This window comes from Cryptomeria japonica, chromosome 10, assembly GCF_030272615.1.
Source record: "Cryptomeria japonica chromosome 10, Sugi_1.0, whole genome shotgun sequence".
Classification (NCBI taxonomy): Eukaryota; Viridiplantae; Streptophyta; class Pinopsida; order Cupressales; family Cupressaceae; genus Cryptomeria; species Cryptomeria japonica.
Genome location: NC_081414.1, coordinates 474936499 through 474964287, shown reverse-complemented (window position 1 = coordinate 474964287; position 27789 = coordinate 474936499). Strand labels below are relative to the sequence as shown.

Below are 27789 nucleotides of genomic sequence, written 5' to 3'. Positions count from 1 at the left end.
TGAGATAGTTTATGAATTTTTTTTCTACTTGTCAATTAGATTGTATTTTAGATTAGAAAAAAAATAAAAGAAATATAATATTTATTTTTAATTTTTTATTCACAACATTTTTTAATGAGAAATTCTCTATTAAATTTATGAAATCACCAACTTTAAAATATTTAAAAGAAATCTTAATAAGAAATTTTAATAAACCCCTCCATAGAACCTTGAAAAATCTAAGCAATCAGATACAAGGGAAAAATAATTTGAATTTTATGAATGCCGTGTTAAGAAGAAGAAGAGAAGAATGACGAGGAGGAAATAGGTAATAATAATAATGAGAAGGGAACCAAGAGCGCCATCATAGAATGATGATATGAGTCGTTTTAGGCTTTTAGAGGAGAGTAAAGGATCACAGGATGGTAGCACATGGCGCTTGGACAAAAGTGAAGTCCAGCATCTTTGACGTTGAATTCGTCTATATTATTTTTCCCCAATTACAATGGCATTGCTGCGGAAGCCTTTTCACACGCGCCTCCAACAACTCGATGCCCTCGGCTGAGGGCCCTACAACAAGATAAACCCAGGTAACTTCCGCTCCTCTCTTCTCAACTTCAATTCCCAACAAAACAAGTGCCATGCCTTGTAATATCAGGTTCCAGAGTAAGATCACCATTTTTCTAGGGTTTATATATGTATTTTGTTAGAGTGAACACGACGATGGTGCTTTGGCAAAAACGCACACCCGTTTCTTTTTGTAGTTGAACTTGATTCATCAAGAAAATAAATGGAGTAGAGTAGGGGCGCTCCAGTCACTATGTTTTCATAATCAGGAAATGTGGGTTTGGATGACTGTTATAAAAAAGAAATATAGAGGGCTATATTTTGAGCCCCCACAAACCAGCAAAGCCCGAGTTGCTCGTCTTTTTTTCATAATCCTTTGGTTAAGTAAGAAGTTGCAATGATTTTATCAAAAAGCATCTATACATGCATGCAGATATCTTCGTTTGTTTTTACCGGGTTCAATTCCACCATTTAGTTTAATTGCATTTTTTTATTCATTTTTGATTCATAAAATGTGAGACTGGGCTCTTTCGCTTTCTTTTTCTTTTTACTCGGTAAATAGCAGACTAGTGGTCTGCACCCATTCTATCGATTTATTAAATTTTTTTTACGATTGAGTTCAGATCTGTAAATAGAAAAACAGATATAAAACCTTACAATTCAAAGTTTTTACTACATCTGACAAAATTTGCAACTATATTTGCAGATATTTTAACTTACTATTTAGAGTCCTTTGTATTTAGTTGTAATTTAATTGGTTAATGAAGTTTATTTAAAATCGCCAACTTGTTGGGATTAGGTGTGTTATACATCTTTTGAGCCGTAATGTTTTGATTATTATAATTATTCTTCATTTTATGTGTCCTAATGAAATGGGACATTCCATTTTATGCGAGGGCCATTTAGCCATGTGTGATATATTTTTATTTTGGCATTTATGTGTACAAATATATTTTGTAAAAGATTATTTTGTCATGAAAGGTGTGTAAGAACATCTATGACAAAAATATGTCATAAGATTAATTATTATACATAAGCACCTGATAAAAGAGGGAGGTTACAAGTGGATTAGGAATCTTGACCCACTTTTGATCGAGTGGATTAGGAATCTTGACCCACTTTTGATCAAGTGGATTTATCATGATATTTTGGGACTTTGTTTGGGTCCATGGCATTGGCTTGTGGTGGTTTTTTGGGACTCCCATGAGTCTATTACAATCTCCATGGAGGCAATAACTTGATATTGTATTGTAAAAGATTTATTGTCGGTGGATGCCACATTGGCTCAATGCTTTGGAGGCTTGTTTTTTCATAAAAGGGTTTTTGTAGGGCATAGTTATGTCATTTTCTTTCTTGTGGCCGATTTCCTCTCTCTCTCTCTCTCTCTCTCTCTCTCTCATTTTTTCTTTTATAAGCGTTGTTTACATGTTAGAATGTTGCTGAAATTTTTGTAGATTTGATTAATATGTTAAATCTCCTCAAAGGGTTAACGTGAAGATGTTTGCAATGCTTAATGATTATGAATATTTGATTTAATTGATAAGGGATTTGTGGGTACTTTTCCTAACACAACTATACCTTAAGTGGAAATTAAACTATAAATGAGCTATTATGTGTATGGTAAAATATGATATTCTAAAAATGATCTTAGTGAACAAATCTATGGAATGACACTCAGATATTTTCTTATCTTGGCTTGGCATCTAAGCTCCTCAAGAAAATTCCTTTTTTCATTGTATTACTTTTTGGTTTTCCATTATAAAGCAAAATAGTTCATTTCTAAAAGCGCCATTTTTGGTCTTAAAAAAAATATTAAGAGCAATTTAGAGTTTCATATTCTATTAATCTATAGTTCTTAAACTTTATCATATTTAGACTCAAGCTTGATCCAAAAGGATTACAAAAACAAAATCTCATCACTAGTCGAGTTGGTATTAGTCAACAATGGGGCTCAAATAAGAGTTTTTCTTAAATGTTGATGAAACTATTTGTTATAGTCGACATTGATTATGAAATTATTGGGTAACATAGGCAATGGTTTTTAAAGTTCTCGTTTTAGTAATCAACAAATTGTCGATAAGGAAATTGCCATGTAATTTAGGTGGTGGTTTCAACCCTTGAAGTTGAAAACACCATTGTTGGTTTGCATGGAGTGATGGATTTGCCGCAAGAATTATACAAGTAGAGTGACAATAGAAAAATTGTGCCTCTTCACCTCAAAAACATTTGAGCATCCTTCCATGCACGAAAGGACACTCCTTGGGATTCGAAGAGGAGAACAAGTTGTCAAAGGTGAACAAGAGCGTGTAGATGTGAGTGTTGTATGGAAGAAATGTGGAATTGATTATAGAATGGAAGGATTGATCTGAAAAAAGAGTGATGTTATAGTTGTTCTATTCATGCTTGCAATAAAGAAACTAAGGGAGCTGAGAAATTGCTTTTTTCATTTGGTTTTCTCTCATTGGTGTTTGTGGAATTTGATCGTGTTGATTCTTGTGTTTGTACTTCATTGCTAATTGTATGTTACAATTACATCTATTTTCACCTCTACAACACATCTCTAATTTAGTTATCTAAACATTTAACATGTTAGAAATAAGGGGTTTCAACCTTTGTTTTCCTAGATTGATTATTTAATTCTTTGTTGGTAATTTGCCTATGCAATGAAATTGTCTTTGCATTCAATGATATCATTTGTGGGAGTGGCACTTTGAGTTCTCTTTTAACATGTGAAGTGCCATGGGTGGCATGGTTCCTATTTTATAGAAGGTAGGCGTCCCACTTTGTATAAGTTGATTAGTCTTTTTTGTTAGTAAACTCGTGTCATATTGTCAGTTAGTAGTGGTAGATTCTATTTCAAAGGAGTCAATTTTGGAAATTGCTAAGACATGTGGAGTTGTGCATGTGGGCACATCCATGCAATGCTTGAGTTTGCTTGCATGCATGTGCCTTGCATGTTAAGTGGACGCTTTGCATGTTCATATTCAATCTTACATGCATGCAATGAAGGGAAATGACATGTGGTGATCTTGGGTGTACCATATTGGAAGCATCTAATTTATGCATTGTAAATTCTTATGTATTGTACACTTGTATTTTGGAGTTGTATCATGTTGTATATACAAGTATCATTGTGTTGCCAAAATTACTCCAAAATCGTGTAGAAGTGTGAAGATTCTTGCAAGATCATAGCTTTGTGATTGTTTTATTTACTAATTATACATTGGGTTGTGTTTTGGAGTGTGGGGTTTTACTCTCAAAAGTTTTTTTCCACATATTTGCTGTGTTATGTGTAATTTTGTGTTGAAATTTTGTTTATGTTAATTGAATGTGCATTTGGATTTGTAACAATTTAAGGGTTTTAGAAAATTTTGCACCATCTCCTTTGAATGGGTTTGTGTAGGAAGCTTCTTTCATGCACTCGACTTCCATTTAGTTGGTATTAGAGCCTGACCAACATTGACTACGTTGTCGGGTCGAGGGGTCTTTTGTATTGATCTTTGTTTCATTGGGATTTTTTATAAAAGGATGAGGATTGTTGTATGACTTTATTATGTTCTGTGCTAGACTCGTGGGATCACCTTGTGATGGCTGTTTGGAGTACCATCAATACATTTAAGATGGATGATGTGGTTGCATTGTTGTTTTTGGAAGAGATGTGGAGAAAATTCTCTAAGATGGCTAAGGAGGCCTTTGCTGTTCACAACAGGGCTATAGAGCAAGGCAAGAAGAAGTCAAATTCCAAGTCCCTAGGGAGATCCAAGTCTCCTAGAAAGTCCAAGGCAAAGTGTTGGAACTGGCAAAAGATCATTTTTGCAAAGAATGTGAGGAGAAAAAGAAAAAAAAGTTAAAAGAATGCCTTAGATTATGATTCAAATAAATCCTCTCAAGATGATGGTGATGCATTTGTTGTAGCCTTGACAACACATGCATTTGAAGATGTGTGGCTAATAGACTTAGGTGCATCTTTTCACATGACCTCACATAGGGATTGGTTCACAAAGTTTGAAGAATGTTACGGTGGAAAGGTGTATTTGGGTGATGATTCTCATTTGACGATTGTTGGTAGTGAAAGAGTCAAGATTAGATTCCTTGATGGTAGAGTGAAGGGGATTGATGGTGTGCTCCATATCTCAAGTTTGGCTTGAAACCTTCTTTTAGTAAGTTGAGTGATGAGGGTGTGCAAGTTGTTGAGTGGAGGATGTAATATGATGAGAGGAGCTATGGTGTTGGCTAAGGGTGTTCAAATTGACACTTTGTACAAGTTGGATGCATGCACTTTTCAATGCAATAGTTCTTTTGACAAGAAGAAAAGAGCCTTAGATTTTTTATCCTCACCATTAGATCAAGTAGTGAAGAAATCTATTGCATCAACATTTGATTGTTGTGCATTTTGGGTAGTTAAGGGTGCTCATTCCTTGGAGATGAAGCTTCCAACAGAGAAGACAATCTTAAGGCACTAAAGACTCGGCCATATTGGTGAGAAGGGTCTTAGAGCTTAGAAAAATAAAAGGCTTGTAAAGGGACTTGTTGATTGTGATTTTGTTCGACTTTTGCAAACATTGCATATATGGAAAACAAAATCATATTCAATTTTATTCTAGTTCTTACAAGTCTTTCGGGGGTTTTGGAATATATTCATTCTGATGTGTCTGGTCTAGTTAATGTTCCTTTGTTATTAAAATCTATATGTTTGTTTTATTCATCGATGATTATAGTAGGACATTTATGCATTTCCTTAAGAGTAAATCTGAAGTCTTTAGTTGGTTTAAGGAGTTTAAAGCCTTGATTGAAAATCAAACTAGTGGAAAGATTAAGTTTTTGAGCATTGACAACGGTGGTGAGTTTTGTTCGATAGAATTTGACAAGTTTTGTAAAGAGCATGAGATTGAAAGATTTAAGACAACTCCATACACCTTTTAACATAATGGAATTGTAGAGAGGATGGATAGAACGTTGATGGAGTGGGTTAGGAATATGCTTAGTGGTGCTAGCCTTGAACATAAGTTCTGGGCTGAAATTGTAGCCATTGCTTGCTATTTGGTAAATAGATCTCCTACATCAACACTTGTTGATAAGACACCTATGGAGGTGTGGTAAGGAAAAAAGCCGTTGATGAGACATCTCAGAGTATTTGGTTGCAAAGAGTATGCACATTTATTGAGTGAGAAAAAGTCTAAGCTAGAGAACAAAGAGGTCAAATGTATCTTCATCGGCTATGGTGATGGTGTGAAGGGATACAAGCTTTGGGATCTAGTGGTCGAGAAGGTTCTCTGTAGTAAAAATGTAATATTTAGTGAGATGAAACCTTCCTTTGTTGAACTGCAGCCAAAGAAAGAAGAGAAACAAAGGGAGGTAGTTTAGTTACCACCTACTTTGCTAAAGAATAAACTACGTACTCTTGTTGGCCCGATGATGTGGAGAGCTTTAGCAACTTTGAGAGCTCTAAAGAAGAAGAACCTCAAACTCAACCATTGAGGAGGTCTATGAGAGTTAGGTGGCAACTAGAGAAATTTGGTTATTCATTGTCATATTTCAATTGTATTTTTGCTTTGATTGCTAACACTAATGAGCCTAGGACTATCAGAATGGCTTTGGGTATGAATGATCCAAATTCTTGGATGAAAGCCATGGATGAAGAGATTGTTGCTTGAAGAAAAATAATAAATGGGATCTCGTACGTTTGCTTGAAGGATGTAAACTTGTTTGTTATAAATGGGTGTTCAAGAAAAAGTTTGGTCTTGATGGCAATGTTGAAAAGCATAAAGCATGGTTGTTTGCTAAGAGGTATTTGAAATATTCTTTCTTGTAATAAAGCTGACATCCATTCAGTTCCTGTTATCACTTGCAACAACTTATGATTTAGAAGTTGACCATATGGATGTGAAGACAACTTCTCTCGTGGTGACTAAAGGAGGAGATTTACATGTCACATTCAGAGCATTTTGTGGCAAAAGATAAAGAAAATATAGTTTGTAATTCGAATAAATATATGTATGGTTTGAAAATGTCTCCTAGAATGTGGTACCAAAAGTTCAATACATATTTGTTGAGTTTGGGATTTCAGATGTTTAAATTTATTCATTGCATTTACTATGAAATGGATAATGGTCACATTCTCATTATTGCATTATATGTAAATGATATGTTGTTTTTTGGGAATGAAAAATCTATGGTTTTTGACTTGAAGTCTCAGTTATCAACATAGTTTGAGATGAAAGATCTAGGTGCAACTAGGAACATTTTGGGAATGGAGATCATAAGAGATAGTGCCAATAGAAAGTTTCGATTAAGCTAGAGAAACTATGTGAACTCCGTGTTAGAGAGATTCAACATGATAGCTTGCAGATCCTTGGTATTTCCTATTTTGCAAGGGGCAAAATTATTTGCAGAGGATTGTCCAAAATCTCCTACTAAGATGGAGGACATGACTAGAGTACCACATGTGAGCTTGGGAGTCCTAAGTTGATTTATGGCTAATCCTAGACAAGTACATTGGAATGTATTTAAGAGAGTGTTTAGATACTTCTAGGGAACTTTCAAGTATTCTTTATGTTTTCATGATTATCCTATTGGACCTCAATATTTAGTTTGAATTCGTGGATATGCAGATCTAGATTGGCCAGGTGAAATTGATAGTGGAAGATCCACTAGTGGGTAATGTATTTACGATGTTTGGTGGTGCTATCAGTTGGATGAGTAAGTGTTAGGCTGTAGTCACTGTCCATGAGAAAAGTAAAGTATTTGGTTTAGACGATAGTGTTCTGATATTGAGTTTGATGTAGGGGTGACTACCATTTGTGGTGATAGTTAGAGTGCAAATTGCTTAGCAAAGAATCCTACTTTCCATGCTAGAACATGATGTTCAGTTTCATTTTGTTTGTGATATGGAGGAAGATGATAAGGTGAAATTGGAGAAGGTTGACACTTTGGTGAATGTTGTAGATGCATTGACAAAACCCGTAAGCATAGATAAGGTTAGATAGTGTTCGGAGTCTATGGGCCTCATGATCCCTAGCAAATGAAATTTTGTTATTTCGTTTGGCTCTTCAAAGATGTTCGAGAAGTTGGAGAATCTTAGGAATAATGTGTCTCAACCTTGTTTTTCCTAGCATTGAATATCATTATTTTGTTGATAATTTGCCTATTTGATTAAATTATATGTGCACTAGGTGACGTCATTTGTGGGAGTGGCACTTTGAGTTGTCTTCTTACATGTGAAATGGCATGGGTGACATGGTCCCTATTTTTGAGAAGGTGGATGTCCCATTTTGTATGAGTTGACTGAAGTCTTTTTTGTTAGTTAACTCATGTCAGATTTTTATTTAGTAGTGGCAAATTCTATCTCAACATAGAAATCAATTTTGGAAATTGCTAAGTCAAGTGGAGTTGTGCATGTAGGCACATTCCATGTAATGTTTGAGTTTGCATGCATGCATGTGCCTTGCATGTTAAGTGGATGTCTCTTGTGCGCTGTTTACAATTGGTAGGTTGTAGTTTTGCATGTGCAGGTTGAGATTGACATCTTGCATTTTTATCTTCAGTCTTGCATGCATGTAGTGAAGGGAATGATGACATGTGGCAATCTTGGGCACACCATTTTGGAAGCATCTAATTTATGCATTGTAAACTCCTATATAATGTACACTTATATTTTGGAGTTGTATCATTTCGTATTCACAATTATCTTTATGTTGCCGGAATTACTTAGAATCCTATAGAAGTGTGAAGATTCCTGTAAGAGCATAGCTCTGCAATGTATTGTAAGCTCTATTTAATAATTATACATTGGGTTGTGTTTTTGAGTGTGTGGTTTTTCTCTCAAAAGGGTTTTGCCCATGTATATGCTACGCTATGTGTTATTCTATGTCGAATATTTATTTATGCTATATTGAATGTGCATTTGAATCTGTAATAGTTTAAGGGTTTTAGAAAATTTTGCACTATCTCCTCTGCATATGTATGTAATGGGAAGCTTCTTCCGTGCACTTGGATTCCTTTCATAACACACATACTAAATTGTTCTATCAAGTTAAACTGTTTACAATTGGTAGGTTGTAGTATTGCATGTGCAGGTTGAGATAGAAGTCTTGCATTTTTATCTTCAGTCTTGCATGCATGTAGTTAAGGGAATGATGACATGTGGCAATCTTGGGTGTACCATTTTGGAATCATCTAATTTATCCATTGTAGACTCCTACACATTGTACACTTATATTTTGGATTTGTATCATGTTGTATTCACAAGTGTCTTTATGTTGCCAGAATTACTTAGAATCCTGTACAAGTGTCAAGGCTCTTGCAAGAGCATAGCACAATTGTATTGTAAGCTCTATTTACTAATAACACATTGGGTTGTGTTTTTGAGTGTGTGGTTTTTCTCTTGAAAGGATTTTGTCCATGTATATTGTATGTTATGTGTTATTCTATGTTGAATATCTATTTATGTTATATTGAATGTGCATTTGAATCTGTAATAGTTTAAGGGTTTTAGAAAATTTTGCACCATCTCCTCTGCATAGATAGGCATGGGAAGCTTCTTCAGTGCATTTGGCTTCCTTTCATAACAAACATACTAAACTGTTGTATCTAGTTAGTTTAAAGTAGGAACAATAACTGTGTGGTTTTGCAAATGCTACTGAAGTGTTTGAGAGTTTACAAATCATATTGGTATCTAGCTTGTTCAAATAATGTTTTGGGTATTATGATCTTATGGTTTGATTTTTACAATAATGACAAGGGCTACTAAGGACAAAGAGTTTCTACCTTCATCTTTTGATCCCAGAATTACTGCCCAACAACAAGAGATTATAAGTAGGAACCAAACATCCATGGATATGGTGGTCAAAGCTCTTGCCCATAAGTTTGGTATTGGAGAAGAAGAGCTCCAAGAAGAAGAGAAAGAAGAATTCATGAAGAGAAACCTTGTAAGGCCAACGTTAAATCTGAACATACTCTTTTCAAAGTTGAAACAAAGTGGAAATTAAGGCTTTTGAAAGATAAATAAATGTCGAGATGTTAGACAAATCTATTAAACAGAGAGAGGTATATTTTAACATGCATAATGCCAATGAGACTTGAAAGATATCTTTTGAATGCCTCAAAATGGAAGTATATACTATAATTGAAGGGGAAAGTTATCTAGCATCTTTTGAAAAGAAGGAAGCTTTTGTAACTAGATGAGATGAATTCAAAGATTTAATGTGTAAGAATTTTTATTCCCATCGAGCATAAAAGTTAAAATTGATCGAAAATTAAGTTGCAGTACTTTAAGCAAGGAAATGGTCAAAGTGTAAAGGACTATGTTACAAACTTCCATGGACTAGGTCATGTTGATGTGCTTGTAGTTGAAAATGCATACAACATGACCAATCACATGGGAGGGCTCCATTTCGGCATAGGGAGGATGGTCATTTCAAGCAAGCCAATGAATCTTGATGAAGCTCGCATGTAAGTGTCATGTCTCCTCCACCTAGGAGGTATAAGTTTAAATTTTTAATTAAATAAAGTGTGTTTATAAACACTATAATAATAATTTAGTAATATTATCACAATAATAAAAGTTGTATCTGTGGGCCTATCTAGTCCTAATTTTAAATAATAAAAATGATATACGTGGGCTGACCTGGCCTATTTTTCTTGAGTCTACCTATTCCTTCAAGAATCTACAAACAAGTATAAAAAGATGGAATGGAGGAACATTTGGTGCATTGGATTTTGGTATGATTTTGGGAACAATCCTAAAGTAGTGCTAGCTGGGACACAAACTCTAGCTACACCTCAAGGTTGGGATGCGAACCTTAATCTTATCCTATGGATTTTCTCCCAAATTTTGCATTTTAACCCCAATCTGAAATTCTGAATTTAACCTAGCACAGTGATTTCAGGTTGATTGCCCCATTGGAGGTATTGGTTGACCCTGTTCACGGTGTAGGCCGAGTTCTGGGAAGCAAGGCAAACTGTTGGATTTGTTGGACAACACTGAGGCCAGCCAGGCCAATGCATAAAAAAGTTAGGACAACGAGTTAAGGATTTAAACATGCAAGCAAGTGACCAACAACAGTTAGGTCTCCTGCTTTGTGAGCTGCCAGTCATAGAAACCCTCCAGTTACTTCACATATTGACCTTGCACCAGATCTCATGCTTCAATCAGGTGGCAAGTAGCATTAGGGTTTACACTTTATTCAAGAATTTATGCAGTCCAAGATCAGCTCCAAACCCTAGAAAAATGTCACTTCTTTACCAAGACACAGCGAGTAGAGTGAACTAGATACACTAGTCACAGGGCTGCAGACTTAACTGCCCTTATCACATAAATTGGGGGTGAACCAGACCTGGCATAGGAGAGACTCATACACTGTTATTGACGCTCTGATTTTTGAGGCAAGGTGAAACCCTAGGCCAGTTGTTGTCTGTTTTGTTGCAAGGTTTATTGGTGTAATGACAGTTTCATTTTGGATCTAGATGCAATTTCGATGGTCTGTGGTTCGGCTGGGTCAAATTATCCTGAACGAGATTATTCACTGCTGTAGTATCTGACTTTAATACAAGAAGATTTAAGTAATCAGCGCATTTACTAAATTTTTCATTCAGTTTATTGCTAAATATTGACCCATTGTAATTTGTGATCTGGTTATATTTCTTATTTGTTTACTGTTAGCTAAATGAATCTTGCTGTTATAAATCTGAATTATATTCTGGCAATAACCCTAACATGATGATTTTGACCAATTTGAAAAGGAGTGATAGGAGGCTGGCTCTGCAACTTCGAGAGACTGTCAATGTCCTCGGCGTTTGCTGGTTGTCAGCCTACCGTGTAAGTGCCCTCTTTTCATGCCTTGGATTTTGTGTTTGTTTATTGTTTTGTGCCGTTGTTTTGTTTTATCTTTTCATCTATTTTGGCAACCCCAACTTTTCCAACCTTTCATTGTATCTCTTGAGGCAATCTAGTTTCATGGCACATTAACATCTACTTAAAGGTGGCTAGTTTCTTCATTCATAACTTTTTATTACCTTTTTATTCTGACGATGTATTATGGAGTTTGGTCCAAAATGTTGATTAAAAATTTATTACATTGTTTTATTTAAAAGGATTCTATCTCACTAATGTGGACTATGAGAATCTATACTCCTAACTATAGTTGAATTACTCGCCAAAAGAAAAAACTTGCCAAGGCCCATAAAAAAAACTCGGCAAAAACTCGATAACTTTGCTTAAATTTAATTAGAAATGCATTTTTTTTGCAAAATTCAATGAGGAGATGCATCCAATGAGTCAATAAATGAGTACACAAAAGAAACAAGCTGAGTCTAGATATATTTGATTGATTTAAATGTAAATTGGGTACAAAATGGCATCCTCTTGTGAAATGTTGATGGCTGATAGATTGAAACAAAATGAAATAGCAAATTGATTTTGTAAAGCTAAAAGTAAATAGTACATCAAAACATTTTACATCTTCCTCTTCTCAGCTTTAGTGAAAACTAGGGGAGAGATAGAACTAGAAGGTCTAGTCCGAGGAGTTCAATGTGGCTCCTCCACCTCGCCAAAATGAAGTTGAGGGTGGCACCTCTCGCGAGGGTCTGAGGGTGAGAGAGTGAGGGGTAGAGAGATAGGTCTAGATCTTGGGGGAGAGAAGAGAGAGTGAGATAGAGAGTGGTAGAGAGAGGGGATAGAAGAATAGTGATAGAGAGATAGATAGGTCTAAAATTTGGGGCAGATAAAGTGATTGAGATAGAGAGAGTGAGAGAATGCTAATAGGAGCCTACTAATTACTGAAATTTGACTAAGTCTGAAAATTTAAAATATCTTTTAAAACCTAGAATTCGCATTATAACTCCTAGAGCTTTGAAACCACTCTCAAACATCGTGCCAATATATATATATATAAAATATAACTTAAAGTATAAGAAATGAAAAAGACATTGAAATGTGACTTAAATGTTATATTTCATGCATATATTCTAATGAAGAGAATGAGACTGACTTGAAAAAAAAAAATTTAGAAATTTTTTTGACGTGTTTGGGCCTCTGTTTTTTATGCAGCCGAGTTTTTGCTAGAGACTCGCCAAGTTTTTGTGAAAAACTTGCCAAAAACGCAGTGAGTTTTTTGTGTGAGTTAAAGGCGTAAATACTCGCCAAGCAAAAAAACTTGTGAGTTCTTCAAAATTCATCGAGTATTCCATCTATGCTCCTAACTATACTGGGTTTCTGAGACTAGATTTATTTAATTCACAATCATCTTGAAATGACTTGTAAAAGTATGATAGTATTGAATACCATGCTAATAAAAAACCTTAGTGTATAGAAGTAGTCTAATATAAGGAGGTTCTAAAAGGTCAGAGCTTTGGTCTTGGACAATGATTGACGGGTTCATGTGGTGCACGTGTTGGGTCTCACTTAGCTTATTCATGAGTATTATCAAGTTCATTGTTACTGATCAGACATGTTTGGGCAAGATAGATGACAATGTCTTCAAAATGAGTTGAGAAATAACATACCATGCATTAATTTTTAAAGACTATAATAGTGGTCTTGGCTGAGGAAATTTTGACAATTTTGGCGAATGGTGAAGGAAATGATAAGAGATGCTCTGTTTTTTGTTTGAAGGGACAGACTTTAAAAGGGTCAAAGAATGTAAAAAGCATTAGGGTAAGCAAACTTCACGATGTAGGTAAATTTTTTACAGAAAAAAAGTTATCATTAACTCATTTATCTCACCTGTTTTAATGTTAATAGCTGCAGGAGATTTCATTATATCTGCGATGATGTAAAATCTCCTTGCTGTTGCTTTCCTGTCGGTGGTGGAGTCTGTAACGACATTCAATGTAATGGCATTCAATGTGATGGTGTATTTGGCTCCTGTTGGTGGCAGAATATGTAACGGCATTCAATGTAAGTGCCACTTTGGGTTTTGCACGTATGAAGTGTTGGCCCTTCGTCTTCTTCCATCTTAGAGATGTTTCAAGCCTTGCCTTTAAAAAGGCGTGTCACTGTTTGTGTTGGGGCATGAAGTTCACTAGAGAGAGTCTATTATATGTGATCACTTAAGCTGAGACTTTTGTATCTTCTTCTTCTGCTATTCTGTATATTTTGTAGAAGCTTTCAGTTCTGATATATTATCAGCTTCTACCATTGATTGTTAAGTGTTAACAATCTTGCTCGAGAGCATTGTATTCAAATTTTGTTCCTTCAATAATGGTTGATTTTTGGTGTGGCTGTTTTTTTCACCCTCATGTGGAGGGTTTTCCCAGGATAAATTCTGTGTATCTTGTTCTTGTAAGATTTTCTAAGTTTCAGATTGCTGTGTCCTACCTTTCTTATTCTAACATTAACAACATGCAAAAGACAAATGGGGCAAATAGTGTTATGGTCATCACCTTTGTTCAAGTGGCTCAGGATCTTCCTGTATAAAGAAAAAACTTGAGCAGGAAAACCTACGAGCCTTTATACTGTACCATATGTGAAAACTACAAGGATCCATGAATCTCTACAACTAATGGAACTTGAGACAACAAGCCTAAATTGATCACTAACCCTTTTGTTTTGGAGAATAACTGTTTTAAATATTGGATTTTGATAAAATGTTAGACTCCATTTTCACTAATATACATTTTGGTGGTTGATTAGGTATGATTTAATTATTTTCTGTTCCTTTGTACCATATAGCTGCTCAGGGGACAAATTCACAGCAGTTAGTTTCCATATTATTTTCTTATTTCAACTGTCCATTTTGGCCATACAGAGAGCCTCAACACATTGCTATTTAGCATGAAGATAAAACATTATAACTTGAGTAGGTCAGATCTATAGAATTGTGGGTAACAGTGAACTTTTCCAGAGCTTTGTGCAAAGGCTGAATTGGTGGCTTCTTTGCAAACATACATAAATGCGTACATAGATGATAGTCTAGTGTCAATATTATATTGGATTTTAATGACCATACACTGAGGATTAAGATAACATATTTGCATAAGATGATCATGATGTCTAGTCAAAAGAGAGTCCTTAAATTTGGTGGTCCACTTGACTGTTCTTTTGTCACTTTTGCATATCTATAAGATTAACCTCTTTTTGAAAATTTCTTCTCCAATATGATGGACCATAGTTAAGAGTGCACATCTATAAAATTTATCTCTACAAATACAAATCTGGGTTTTGGATCATACCTTTTTGTCATATTGATGGAGCTGTTGATGAAACAGGAATCATCTTTTCAGTTTTGGCATGTCTACTTCTTGAATTATATCGAGTATTCATTATAATTTATAATATGAAGGGAAAAATATGGAGTCTCGTGATATTGCATTACATGCATAACAAACTGATCCTCTCTTTTAAGTGAGGCGTGCTTTCTTCTATCTGTTTGTTACTTGAGTATTTTGTATATGGGATAAAATTATATGGAAGCTATTTTGTGGTGTTCACACTTAGGCTTTCCTTTTTATATTACATTGTATTTAATATTGGTGGATAAATTTTTTAGATTGTCTATGCAAACTTCAAGAAGGGTATCTTTTTTCTTATCTGGATGAGATATGTTTGAAGCACAATGTAACATTTTCAGAATCTCTCTCTCTGTCAAACACACACACACATATATATATACAAAAGCTACTTTAGTATTTTCTTATCCTATTATACTGGACACAAATTTCTTACATGAGAGCTTCTGACATGGCATAGTTTCCTTCAATAGTTGAAATAATTGAAGGGAATAATTTAATGAGATTTGAACCAAGAAATCTTCTGTTTGAATGGACTTTGAATTCCAAAAGATTGTATAATGTGCCTGGATTTCTGTGGATCTTTTTTACCATGATATGGATTTTAGTTTGATTCAAACTAACATTTTGCTTCAATATTTGAACTAGTTCGTTGAATTCCATTAGTTATTTGTGAGGTGGGCCATCATTATGGTTTGGAGCTAGCAATCCAGCCAAGAGGTGAGTCTGAGTGTATTCTGATGTACTATGCTAGTTTCTTATGTATTTCTTTATATGACATTTTGGCGCAGACTTTACATAACAATGCTAGGAATGGTTGTTAATGGTTACCAAATGATTGATTAAGAAGTTTAACTAGATGTCATAAATCCTTGTTTATTTAAATATGGCCCATGATCTACAAATTGATTGGTAGGCACTGAAGATTTATAAATTGAGATTCATATCTGTGCAGCATACTAGTCTTCAAAAACTTGCCATCCCTAAGAAGAATCACGCTCCGATTTGGAAAAGGAACATGTTTCTGTTAAAGGAGGTGAGTAGGTCTTTATCTACTCTTTTCTCCACTATAGAAGTGTCATTCTGAAACGTTATGTAATGTCCCCTAGTTATACATTGTCAATTATCAAAAGCAACATCTATGTTACTGCCTTCCATTATTAATTAAGTATAACTAACTAATGCCCTGTAACATAACTTCTTAAAACTAGGCCTAATCTCAAACTGTTCCAACCCTCGTCCCAGAAGAGGGCTTGGCTGCCTAGGGCGCTTGACACCAACTCTTAAGGTAGCCCAGATTACCGAACTCAGTCCATTCACCCTTGGGGCCTGCAGCCCAGATTTCAGGAGTCGTCTTTCACCCTTGGGGCTTCCTATCGGATGGTTTTACTCTGCCTCTCCCTAGCAGCACCCGTCTCCCTTGGGGAATAGGGAAAATGCAGAACTGATCATAGATTAGGTTAGCTTTAAGGCATTCTGTTGCAGGAATTATTGATTGTTATTTCACTCTTGTTATCTTGGATTCTTATAATTAATTAATTGTAGTCATGTTCTTGATACCTTACTTTATTTATGTTTGATGAATTTGTGTTACTGTGAATCTAGTTAATACTGTCTATTTGTTCTTCAGAATAGATTACTGATTTAATCTTGTATGTATATTTATACAGATTGCAATTATTCTTTCTATATACATAAATAAATAAATAAATTAATTATATTGTCATAAATGTATTTACTAATTACCTGTTGTATAAATTATTAATACCACTGCTGACTTAAAATATTAGTTATTAATATATTTGTAACTGTAAAGGTAGACAGATCTGACATGGTTGCCATTATATAAAATTAACATGACTCGTACGTATTGCAGTCTATCTTAACATTACTGTTAAATTCTGCATACAGGTATTATCAGGCTCCATATATTAGGCATACGTATTAAGCAAATCCCCTATGCATACTGTCAAGAACAAGGATGTTACTGTCTGTAACTCGATAACAATTATGTTCTGATCTGATCGATGGTGATAATATACATATTTTCCTCCTTTCGATGCCTTTGATAGAGGTTTGCCCAGTCCTAAATACCTTTCGGTGTTTGCAAATAAACACATCTCTTCATAAGAAGACGTCTACTTGGCCAAGGGATGTCTTCTTTTCCTTGTTGACCGATTAGACTAAGAGCCAACCTAAATATTAGGCACCGTTTCCTTTTAATTGGTAGTACTTGTTTAAAGTAATATATATGTTAAATGATAAATATTTAATTTTGTTCAAAGTAATATATGTTAAATGATAAATATTTAATATTATTTTGTAATACAATATATATATATATATTTTAATAATAGTAATTGGTCTACAAATGATTGTTTCATCATTAATTCATATGTTAAGTGCAAGGAAAAGAATGGTAATAATGATATTATGAAAATATTAATGTTGGGATATTACATGTTACCTTTGGATAAATAGAATTTTTTATTTTAAAGGTATTGTCATGAAATCTGTCTACTTCTTTTTGCTTAGCTTGTATAATAGTGCGTATGATTGCAATGGCAACCTAAACATGGTTTGTTTTCATTTCCAGGTGTAGATGTCTTGTCTTCTTGACCATCCAACAAGAGGCATGGTTGTAAAGAAATCTTGTCTCCTCAATTAGAACTCCGTTCCACATGCAGTTGATTTTTTTTGGGAGAGTGATTGAACCGAATAGTGGTGCAGATGATCCAAATGTTTCAAATCATCTGATCCCATGTCCTAAATCATTTTTCATATAGATGATGGGTAAGCTGATTGAACTGCAAAAGATTTTGTTGGGAACAATCCGATGATCATTGAGTAAATGGACTCTGATTCAATCCCTAAAGTTACTGGAAGTAGCAGTTCCACATCAGCACTTGAAGTTGAGCCATTTAACTCTATTCATGGCGCTTGTGAAATAATTGAAGTAGCATGTGCAAGTAATAGCATGACAGGAGAACGTGTACAGGAAAATACCCATTTAGATGCACTGAAGTCAGGGGTGGAGGATGATAATACTAATGATATTTGTGTCACAGATTATAAGGTCTCTGAGGGACGTAAGAATTCAGAAGATAATGGGTTTCCTTCTAAAGCTGCAAATGCAAATACAACAGAGGATGAAATGAACGACGTAAGTTATCTTTTTGATATTATTTTTAATTTTAATTTTATCTATAATAATGATGATACTATATCTACTTTGAATAGAACAGTTATTTGGATCAGGTTTGCTTTGCAAGTGTGAATGCATAGGTAATTTTAAGAATACAATTAAATATTTGAGCTCAAAGTGATGTTGACCATGACTCTGAAAGGGAATTGGAAGGACAGGAAATGTTTTCTCCAAATGGGATGGCTAGGTTCTATTATTCATCAATTAGGGAAATGTAAAGAAATAGACAATTGAAAGAAACTGAGAAATAATAAGAAAGGAAAAAGGGAACTAAAGCGAACATGAAGATTACATATGAAAATCACGAGGCAAAATATTAATTGCTAATACAGTAGTATTTCATTGATAATTTGATACACAAAGTAATAAACAACTAAATGCATTTACAGATAAGAGGTTTATCATTAAGTGCAAATAGGTAGATTATATGAATCTCACAAATGATGCAACAAACCACTATGTGTTGAAATGTCTGCTATATCATTTCTCTCAAATGCATTTCTGTCCTTAGAGCATCAAGATGATTGTTGACATCCAGCAATTAGTGCATCGTCTGCTCTGTTGGAAAAGAAAAAAGGTCACAGAGTCCATACGCTGAGCTTATTAGCTGAAGTAGGTTCTGTTTCAACTCCTTTGCTACCAGTCTCAAATAAACTGGAGCTACCTAAACCAATTATTTTCATATGTATGGTAAATTTTTGTCTTCTTTGTAATTTGATCTACTCTTCTCATGTTAAGAGAAGTGGGTGAACTAGGATAATAAACAAATTATTAAATCACCAAGTCTTTGGAGTATGACTTCCATTCATCATCAACAAATCAATCAGCCCATTCGGACCATTGTTGTTTTGATTGTTTTTACCTGTACCTTCTAATGATATTGCTAAACTTTTCAAGTAAAGCAACATTGTTTGCATGTTGCAAGCATCTTCTGGATGCTACATTTTCTTAAGGTTGGTCTATTGTAGACTATACTGATTTCTGTTTGGGTTGAAGGCATACGTAGCTATATGCAACCAATAAGATTTTTTGAAGATGGATGTTGGATTGAAGTTGAGTGGGTGAGGAGAAAACACAATAAAGCAAAGCAGTGGATGGAGAATAAGAAATGATTTATGACAATAATGGAGTATATTAAAACAAAAAATAGCTTGGACACTTGTAGTTGGAGTGGGAGAGCCATTTCACATCTTTTTGAATTCCCAAATTAACAAGAAGTTTAATCTGGGAGGGAATTTAAACATTGTGCCATTTAGGAAGTGACATTGGCTCTAGTTAGGCTTTCAGGACTCTAAAATTGTGGACATTTTCACCTAATATGCATGGTTATTAAACCTTCAGTGACTATCTCTAGAACTAGCTGGTTAGTTGTTCCTCTGTTCCTTTGATGTTTGATTGTGTGTATCATCTTTAAGTTAAGATTGCTATTTTAAGATATTAGAATATTTAATTAGTTTTTAGTCACTTATATTTAGTTCTTTTGTTAGTGGTCATTTAGCTTTTTAGCTTTTTAGTTCGTTAAGTGAATCTATTGCTTCTTTTATAAGAACGCATAGTTTGCTTTTTAGATTTTAGCTTTTTAGCTTTATTTAATATTTTGTGTTTTAAGCTTTTTAGCTTCATGTTGAAGCTTTAGCTTTATGGTTCGTTCTTTTTAGAACACCATCTTGTAATTCCTTTGTATATGGTTGTATATTCGTAATCTGATTATTCAATATCATTCGATTATTTTTCATGGTATCAGAGCATGATTTAAAATTTTGGAAAATTTATAATTCTAAAATAATTTCTTATTGAGATTTTTTTAGTGAAAATTTTCTCTAGTTTTTTTTTTTGGGCGAATTGAATCCAAGAAATTTTTGAGATTTTGAGGGTTTTGATATTTTTTTATCATGAGTTATTTTTCTGAGAAGACGGTTTTGGTGCTAGGGTTTTCATGATTTTGTGGGCACCCATTTTTGTTTACTTGTGCGACCTCAGTAGAGTGCCAGAATCGTGGTTTGTGCTCACGATTTTTAAATATTGCGTCATCTTTCTGTGTCGGGTGTATTTTTGGGCATCTTTTTTTTTAGATGGTTAATTTTGTGTGGTGCCTTCCGTTTGAAAATTTTTCATGGGCTGCCATTTTTTCTTTCGACGTGGATTTTTCGCGGCTTTTTGATGGATTTTTTAACTCGGATTTTTGGCCTTCACAATTTTCACGATTTTCACGATTTTCACCATTTTCACCCGACGGTTTTCTTTGCATGGTGACAGAGCGACGAATTTCGTGATTTTCTATTTTGCAATTTTTCAGCACCTCCAGTGGTTGTTTTGTAGATTTTTTAAAGACACGGCTAGGGTTTTTTTTTCGCATACTGAAAATCATGGCCAGCTCCGCTCTTTTATCTTTTTGGGTTTCTTGCTGCCAACGCCTAGGGTTATGCCCTATTTTTTAACCAGTTTTTAAAAAAAACATTATTTTCTGCAGATTATTATTTTTTTGATTTTTTTTTTAGAAAAATTATAGGTTCCAAATTTGCAAGAAATTTTAATTTTTTGGTTTTCAACAAACCTCGAAATTCGTGCATTGGGATTCGTGCCTCAAATTCTGTTTTAGGGTTTTAGATCCTTTTCGCAGTTGTTTCTATTTTGATTTTTAATCAGGTTCTGTTCTCTCGTTTTTTGTGCCTTCACTAGGTTGACCTCGTTCAACCTCGGTTTCTGTGATGGCATCTTTGACCAACATCATGTTGGAACAGAGTCAGAAGTACAACGATCACAACTACAACACTTGGAAACAACGCATGCTTACCATTTTTGAGTACCGTTGCCTTGATCATATTGTTTTGGGCAAGGCTACTGGTCCTATAACACAGGTGCGGATCAGGATAAATTTGATGAACGCACTTGAGAGGCTATCATGCTTATCAAGTTATTAGTCATAGATGATCAACTCCCTTAGGTGCCTTCAGGTAAAACAACTAAAGAGATCTGGGATCTCTTGAAGGATCTTCATGAAACGTCCGACAAGAGCCAAGCTTTCTTTCTCAAAAATATGATGTTTTCTATCATGATGGATGAAAAGATATCTTACCAAGCACATCTTACGAAGATCAAGGAGTTCCATGACCAGTTGGACGCTATGGAGGAAGAGGATATGGTAGCTATCACACTGAAAAGCCTACCCCAATCTTACAAGCATTTCATTGACATGCTCAATATCTCTTCTACTAGTGTTGATCTGAAGTTTCCTGATCTCTGCAACAAGCTTCTGTAGCAAGATAGATGGAAGCAACAGTTTGGTAGTAACAATGTCATTGTGGAACAAGCGTTTACTGCCAAGGACAAAGTCAAAGGCGAGTCCACTCAACAGAAAGGACAACGCAACTCTGAGGAGGGTTCACGAAGAACTTCACATGTCACTATTGTGGTGGACTTGGGCATATCCAGAAATTCTGTAGAAAGAGTTTGGCTGATCAGAAGTCCAACTAGGGAGGGTCTCAGGAGCAGGTGCAGGCTCATGTTGCAAAGCGTTCTGAAGAGGAGTCAACCTTCTATGCTTTTTGATTTTGTCATCGGATGGGAGGGTTTTGCATGGTTTTTTCCTCAAAAAATAGGGAGTAATGTTTACCACGTGATGTTTGGTGTTTTTCCGCGTGATGTTGGATGTTTTACCACGTGGTGTCTAGTATTTTACTGCATGATGTCTGATGTTTTACCATGTGATGTTTGGTGTTTTACCGCGTGATGTTTGGTGTTTTGCCACGTGATGTCTGGTGTTTTGCTGCGTGATGTTTGGTGTTTTACCGCGTGATGTTTCAGGGTTTTGTTTGATTTTTTCCTCAAAAATCGTTTCAGGGTTTTAGTTCACGTTTAAGGTTTTTAACATTTTTTTCCACAAAAAAATGATGATTTGTAACTTCAGTTTTGGAGGGTTTGCCGATTTTTCCTCAAAATCGTGGTTTCAGGTTTCAGTTTGGTTACCCAACTTTATGTTGGATGGGTTCTGGTAATCTTGGTCATTAACACTTTGTAGATCCTAGGAGGGTCTCCGCCAAATCAGAGTGTTCTTTTCGTTTGTGATCAAAAGACCTACAGTGTCTTCTGTAGGGTAGTTAGTAGATAGAATTACCATTAAGGGAGGGTATTAGAATATTTAATTATATTTTAGTCACTTATATTTAGTTCTTTTATTAATGGTCATTTAGCTTTTTAGCTTTTTAGTTCGTTAAGTGAAACTATTGCTTCTTTTATAAGAACACATAGTTTGTTTTTTAGATTTTAGCTTTTTAGCTTTATTTAGCGTTTTAAGCTTTTTAGCTTCATGTTGAAGCTTTAGCTTTACAGTTCATTCTTTATAGAACATCGTCTTGTAATTCCTTTATATATGGTTGTATATTCGTAATCTTATTATTCAATATCATTCGATTATTTTTCATGGTATTAGAGCATGATTTAAAATTTTGGAAATTTTTTTAACTATAAAATAATTTCTTATTGAGATTTTTTTAGTGAAATTTTTCTAAAGTTTTTTTTTTCTAGTCCAATTGAATCCAAGAAATTTATGAGATTTTGAGGGTTTTGATATTTTTTTATTATGATCTGTTTTTTTGAGAAGGCGGTCTTTTGGTGCTAGGGTTTTCATGATTTTCTGGGCGCCCATTTTTGTTTTACCTGTGCGACCTCAGAAGAGTGCCAGAATCGTGCTTTGTGCTCATGATTTCTAAATATCGCATCGTATTTCTGCGTCGGGTGTCTTTATTTCTGGGCATGTTTGTTTTTGGACGGTTAATTCTGCGTGGTGCCCTGTGTCTGAACTTTCGCGGGCCGCCATTTTTTCTTTCAACACAGATTTTTTGCGGCTTTTTGGCAGATTTTTTAAACCGCATTTTTGGCCTTAGCATTTTTTCGCGGTTTTCACCCAACGGTTTTCTTTGCATGGTGATAGAGCGATGAATTTTGCGATTAATCATACAAATTATAAATTGTAGGATATACTACGAATTTGTGCCTTAAATAGCATTACACTGCCGCATTTTAACAAATAGGTGCTTGATAATAGTAAATATTTCCCCGGTTCAAATTTTTATGTGGCTCCCTTGTGGATCTTAGTGAGGGGCATGAAAAACTAATAAAACACTACTGTTTTTTGTTTGTTACAACATTAAAAATCTACATTAAAAATTGGTGCACACCAAAAAATGTTCTGACCACATTATGAGAACATGTCTAGGAAAATTTATGGATATTTTCTATTTTGTCATAACAGACACCTTGAACAAACTTTTAAATCAGCAGTATCTTTTTCTATGCGAAATTCGTATCTGATATAGTTCCTCAACTCCAAGATTGAGCTATTATGAACTTGAGAAAGTAAGTATCAAATGCCAATTTTGTACTTTGCAAGCCACAAATCACTTCCAAAGGACTCCCAACCTTTCATTTGAAAGAATAGTTTCTTAGAATGCAAAAACAAGAAAATGCTAAAATAGTGACATAATTCAATAGCTATAAGAAAACTACCTTTTGGGATCTACATCCCTATAAGAAAGCTGCAACCTTCTGAATTTCATGCATGCTAAGTGGGATCAATTGTGGTTATTGACCATTAGAATGGGCTTTTTTTGTTTTGTAATAAAAATATTAAAGAACATATAGAGTCTTGAAAAACAATATCGTAGATTACATGAAAAAGCTTTAAGAAGATTGCATGTAGTATCCTTCATCAACAAATGCTTTGCTTTTCTAATGGATAATCACCATTTTTCCAACCTCTAGATTTGTTGTTTGTTAAGGGATATAAATATTTTTTTGGTTGTGTAACATTCTTTGAGGAACTTGACTTTTTTTGGTTGTGTAACATTCTTTGAGGAACTTGACTTACTGGAATCCATTGATGTGTCATTCCATCATTACACTCTACAACCTCGTTAACATTAAAACAGTTGTCAACTTTGATTTTGAAACAAAAAGTGATTGTTTTAATCAAATTTGTCTCTTTACAATTTGTATATATTTGACTTAAGATTCATTGGCTACATCTGATTTCTTTTGGAACTTAGCTTGTGGGTTGTCTTTGTACAAAGTAGATTGTAATTGAAAATTTGAGGACTATTAAGATCTAGTTATTATTTTCTGCTTTGTATTCAAATCAAATTTAAAAAAAGAAAGATCCTAACTCATTTAACATAGAAAAATGAAAAACAAATAAAAAAACAGAAGCAAAACAAGTATTCATACTAGAAAAAAAGGCAAAAAGCTTAATTCCAATCAAGGAATCTTCCTCCATGATCACCTTGACAATGAATGGGTTCTTGCACATGCATAGGAGTAGCAATCCAACCATTTTGGGGCCTTCAATGATCGATCATCAGCTCTATATTTGCAATGATATGCAAGAATGAGACAAAGGTATTTGGTTCATATGTTTTTCTTTCCAAATTCAAGTTAAATGTGTTGGTTTTGCGTTTTAAATTGTTTGACTCTTTGAGATCCATTTTAGGGTTTAGGGTTAGGTTTTCAAGTCATAAAGTCAAATTTGATTTTTAAGACAAAAAAAAAATTGAAATGGTGTGGGTACCTTTGAGAGTCAATCAAAGAATTGTGGATCTGTCTTGGAATTGCCTTGGTATGACCGATTGATATACTTGAGCAATGCCAAGATGGATCTACCTTACCCCATGCAATTCCATAGGGTATATGTTCCCAAAATGATTTTTACCTGTGCCTAGCAGTTTCCAGGCTTATTTGGTAACATAAATGTATGTACATATATGCATGTATATATAGTATGTACCCCTATGATTATGATTTACATTCACATATTATTGATGATTGGTCATCAAATGTGCAGTTACTTCTTTAGTGCATTAGATATATGTGTATATATACATTTGTTTGTACATATATGCTTTTATGTATATTTACATTTGTAACTAGTACTATAGATCTGTCCCAGAATCACCTTGGTATGCCCAACTGATATACTCGGGTGATATCAAGATGGATCTGCAGGACACTATGCAATTCCATAGGGTACTTGTATCCAGCAGTTTCCTGGCCAGTTCTGGTAAATTGGTAATATATATGTTTGTTTACATGGATGCATGCATGTATGTACATTTCTATATGTAACCTCATGATTATGATTTACTTTTATCTATTATTGATGATTAGTTGTAAAATTTACAGTTATTTTCTTTAATGCATTACATATATGTGTATATATACACACACACACGTATAATGTGTATTTAAAGTTTTAAACCTTTATGGTTATGAACTTTCTTCATATATAACTGATGATTGGTTATAAATTTGCAGCTGTTTCTTTAGTGCATATTTTCATTGGTTGTCACCTTCCAAATTTCAATATGTACTTGTTTCAATTGCAGGTGAAAGTTTGTGATATATGTGGCGATGTTGGTTATGAGGAAATGCTAGTCATTTGCAGTGAGTGCAGTGAGGGAGCTGAACATATGTGCGTCCTTCATAAAATTTACAGTCTGATGCTATTGTGTAAATTTATTTATAATTTGAGGTTATTTTAATATGGCAATTTGGCCTATGCATATTATACGATAGCGTCATTTACTTTCAGTTCAAGAAGCAATTATGATCAAATTTGTGAATATAGTTTCTTCTGTCATGTCTTATTATATTTCTTTTGCAATACAAGCAGTCCATGACTCAACTCTTTGAGATTGCTTTTGCAATGTTAGCTGGCCTGCCTTATTTATTATTGGAAATTTTGTCACTTTGTTCCAGGCCTTTTCGACTAACAAACTTGATCATTGGTTTATTTGTCTATTCAGTTTTTACTCAATATTTTTTCTTGGCTTCACAGTTACTGCATGCAAACACTTCTTTGCAATATTCCAGAAGGAGATTGGTTTTGTGATGATTGCAAGCTGAAATTTAATGAAAGGGATCAGAGTAAAGCTATCACAGATTCTCCATTATCCTCCTTGAGCCAGGAAACCTTCTTGAGCCAGGAAACAGAAAAACAAATCATCAATGAAAACAGTGCCTTGAGCCAGGAAACTGAGAAACAAATCATCAATGAAAACATTGCCTTGAGCAAGGGAACTGAGAAACAAATCATCAATGAAAACAGTGCCTTGAGCCAGGGAACTGAGAAACAGATCATCAATGAAAACACTGCTTTGAAGGTTTTAAGCTCAACTGAATTGAAGTTGTCCTCTGACAAAATGCAAATGCAAAAGAGCACTGATAATACTGTAGAATGCAATAAACGACAAAGAGATGACAGCAACAAGGCTTCAGCAAACAAGAAACAAGCAACTGGATTTGATAATGTGCAAGTCAATGCATCTCAATCGCTACTTAAAAGAAATAGCTCTTGTAAAGTGTTAGAAACAAGTAGGGCTGATAGTTGTGAGGGTCTGCCTCAAATAAAGATCCCAGTGAATCCTCGTTACACCAGAGAAGGTTCATTGAAGATATCTGGAGCTGGTAAATATGACAGTAGTTCTATAACACCACTAGCCAGTAAGAATTCCACACCTAGGTCTTTATCTAGGGAAAGTTCTCTCAAGACTGCTGAAACGGGAAAGGTAAAATTTCTGCCAGTGCATACTGTAGCTAGCCTTTGCTCAGGAATGACAGTGAGAGAGTCAGCAAAGTTTACTGGCAAAGATGGGAATTCAGATTCGGCCTCTTATCGAACTGGCTTGATTGATCCTCATCAGACATCTTCCAGAGGTGGCTCTATTCCAATAACAGATTCAGCTGGTCCTGTAAATAGATCAGGCTACCAATCATCTTTTCGTTCAGCATCAGCCTATTCTTCCTTGAGAAGTTCAGGATTGTCCAAATCCGAGGATGTTTTTCCGTCATTTCTGTTATCTAGTAGGTCAAATACACCTCGCGGGCATTTGAACCTGAGGAGCAAAGAGGCTACAAATGGCAATGGGCAATATGGATTGGCTGGAAATACATCTGCAAAAATGGGAAACACAAGAATCAGCAGTTCTAGACGTGCTCCCACGAGTTTTAATCATCCAATAGATAATAATGTCAATGATGATGTGAATGAAATGTCGAAACATTCATTTGGAACATCTGCAGTTAGCATAGTTGAAAAATCCAAGACAGATATAGCTGCCACACCTGTTCGTAACTCAGGATGTTCAAAACCTGATGAGTTAACACTGGCTAAGGAGAATTCACATCTGATATCTTCATCAGCAGAAAAGTGTTCTGCAGTGCCAACTCAAGTTCTTCAGCCACAGGAATCAACATGTGAGGAATATAAGGGGTATTCAGTGGCCAAACAGAGTCCAGAGGGGTTGATTTTGACTAACAAGGTCGTGAAAGACATAGTGTCCACTGAGCATTCAAATGTTCTACATTCTGACACACAGGGTCCAGCTGGGATGAAGTCAGTTAAGGGAATCATTAATATGAGTGAGTTATCACATCAGAAAAATGGAAATCAATTGCCTGATTCAGTTTTAGTTGAGAATGATGGGGTTTTGACACACCCTACTGTGTCACCATCAATGAAATTAGTGATGGAGGATACAGAAGTATCAGATGTGCTTAAAGGTAGGTTGCCTAAGGTGGATGGTGAATTATTGATAAAGGAGACTGAGATGTTGAAATTGAGAAAAGATAACTGTAAGCATCCAGATGCAGCAACTGCAGACGATAAAGCTACAGTTAGAGTTGGAGAAGATGTAAGTTTATCAGTATCAAACAAGCAAGTTGTATCTGGTAGTTTAGATAAGCAAACCAGTGAAGAAGTGATCCCTCAGACTTCTGTGAAGATGTCTATGGATAAAGGTATGTTATTCATCTGCCAAATG

At 34.9% G+C, this 27789-nt stretch overlaps 1 protein-coding gene across 12 annotated transcripts in view; it reads left to right on the top strand.

Moving 5' to 3' along the window:
* The first annotated feature begins 311 nt into the window (after positions 1-311).
* Positions 312-27789, top strand: part of LOC131063371 (uncharacterized) — a 60825-nt gene continuing 33347 nt past the window's right edge. Inside the window, exons 1-8 of one of the 12 annotated variants that reach the window (XM_057997160.2) lie at positions 312-569; positions 11287-11362; positions 13286-13441; positions 15421-15492; positions 15728-15808; positions 17369-17935; positions 25354-25439; positions 25806-27766. In XM_057997160.2, coding sequence (XP_057853143.2) covers positions 17624-17935; positions 25354-25439; positions 25806-27766 — 2359 coding nt within the window. In that variant the 5' untranslated portion in view covers positions 312-569; positions 11287-11362; positions 13286-13441; ... (1 more) ...; positions 15728-15808; positions 17369-17623. Of the gene's footprint in view, positions 570-11286; positions 11363-12777; positions 13199-13285; positions 13442-15420; positions 15493-15727; positions 15809-17368; positions 17936-25353; positions 25440-25805; positions 27767-27789 lie in introns of those variants that run through there. The other 11 variants (XM_057997161.2, XM_057997162.2, XM_057997157.2 and 8 more) reach the window with 11 other exon arrangements.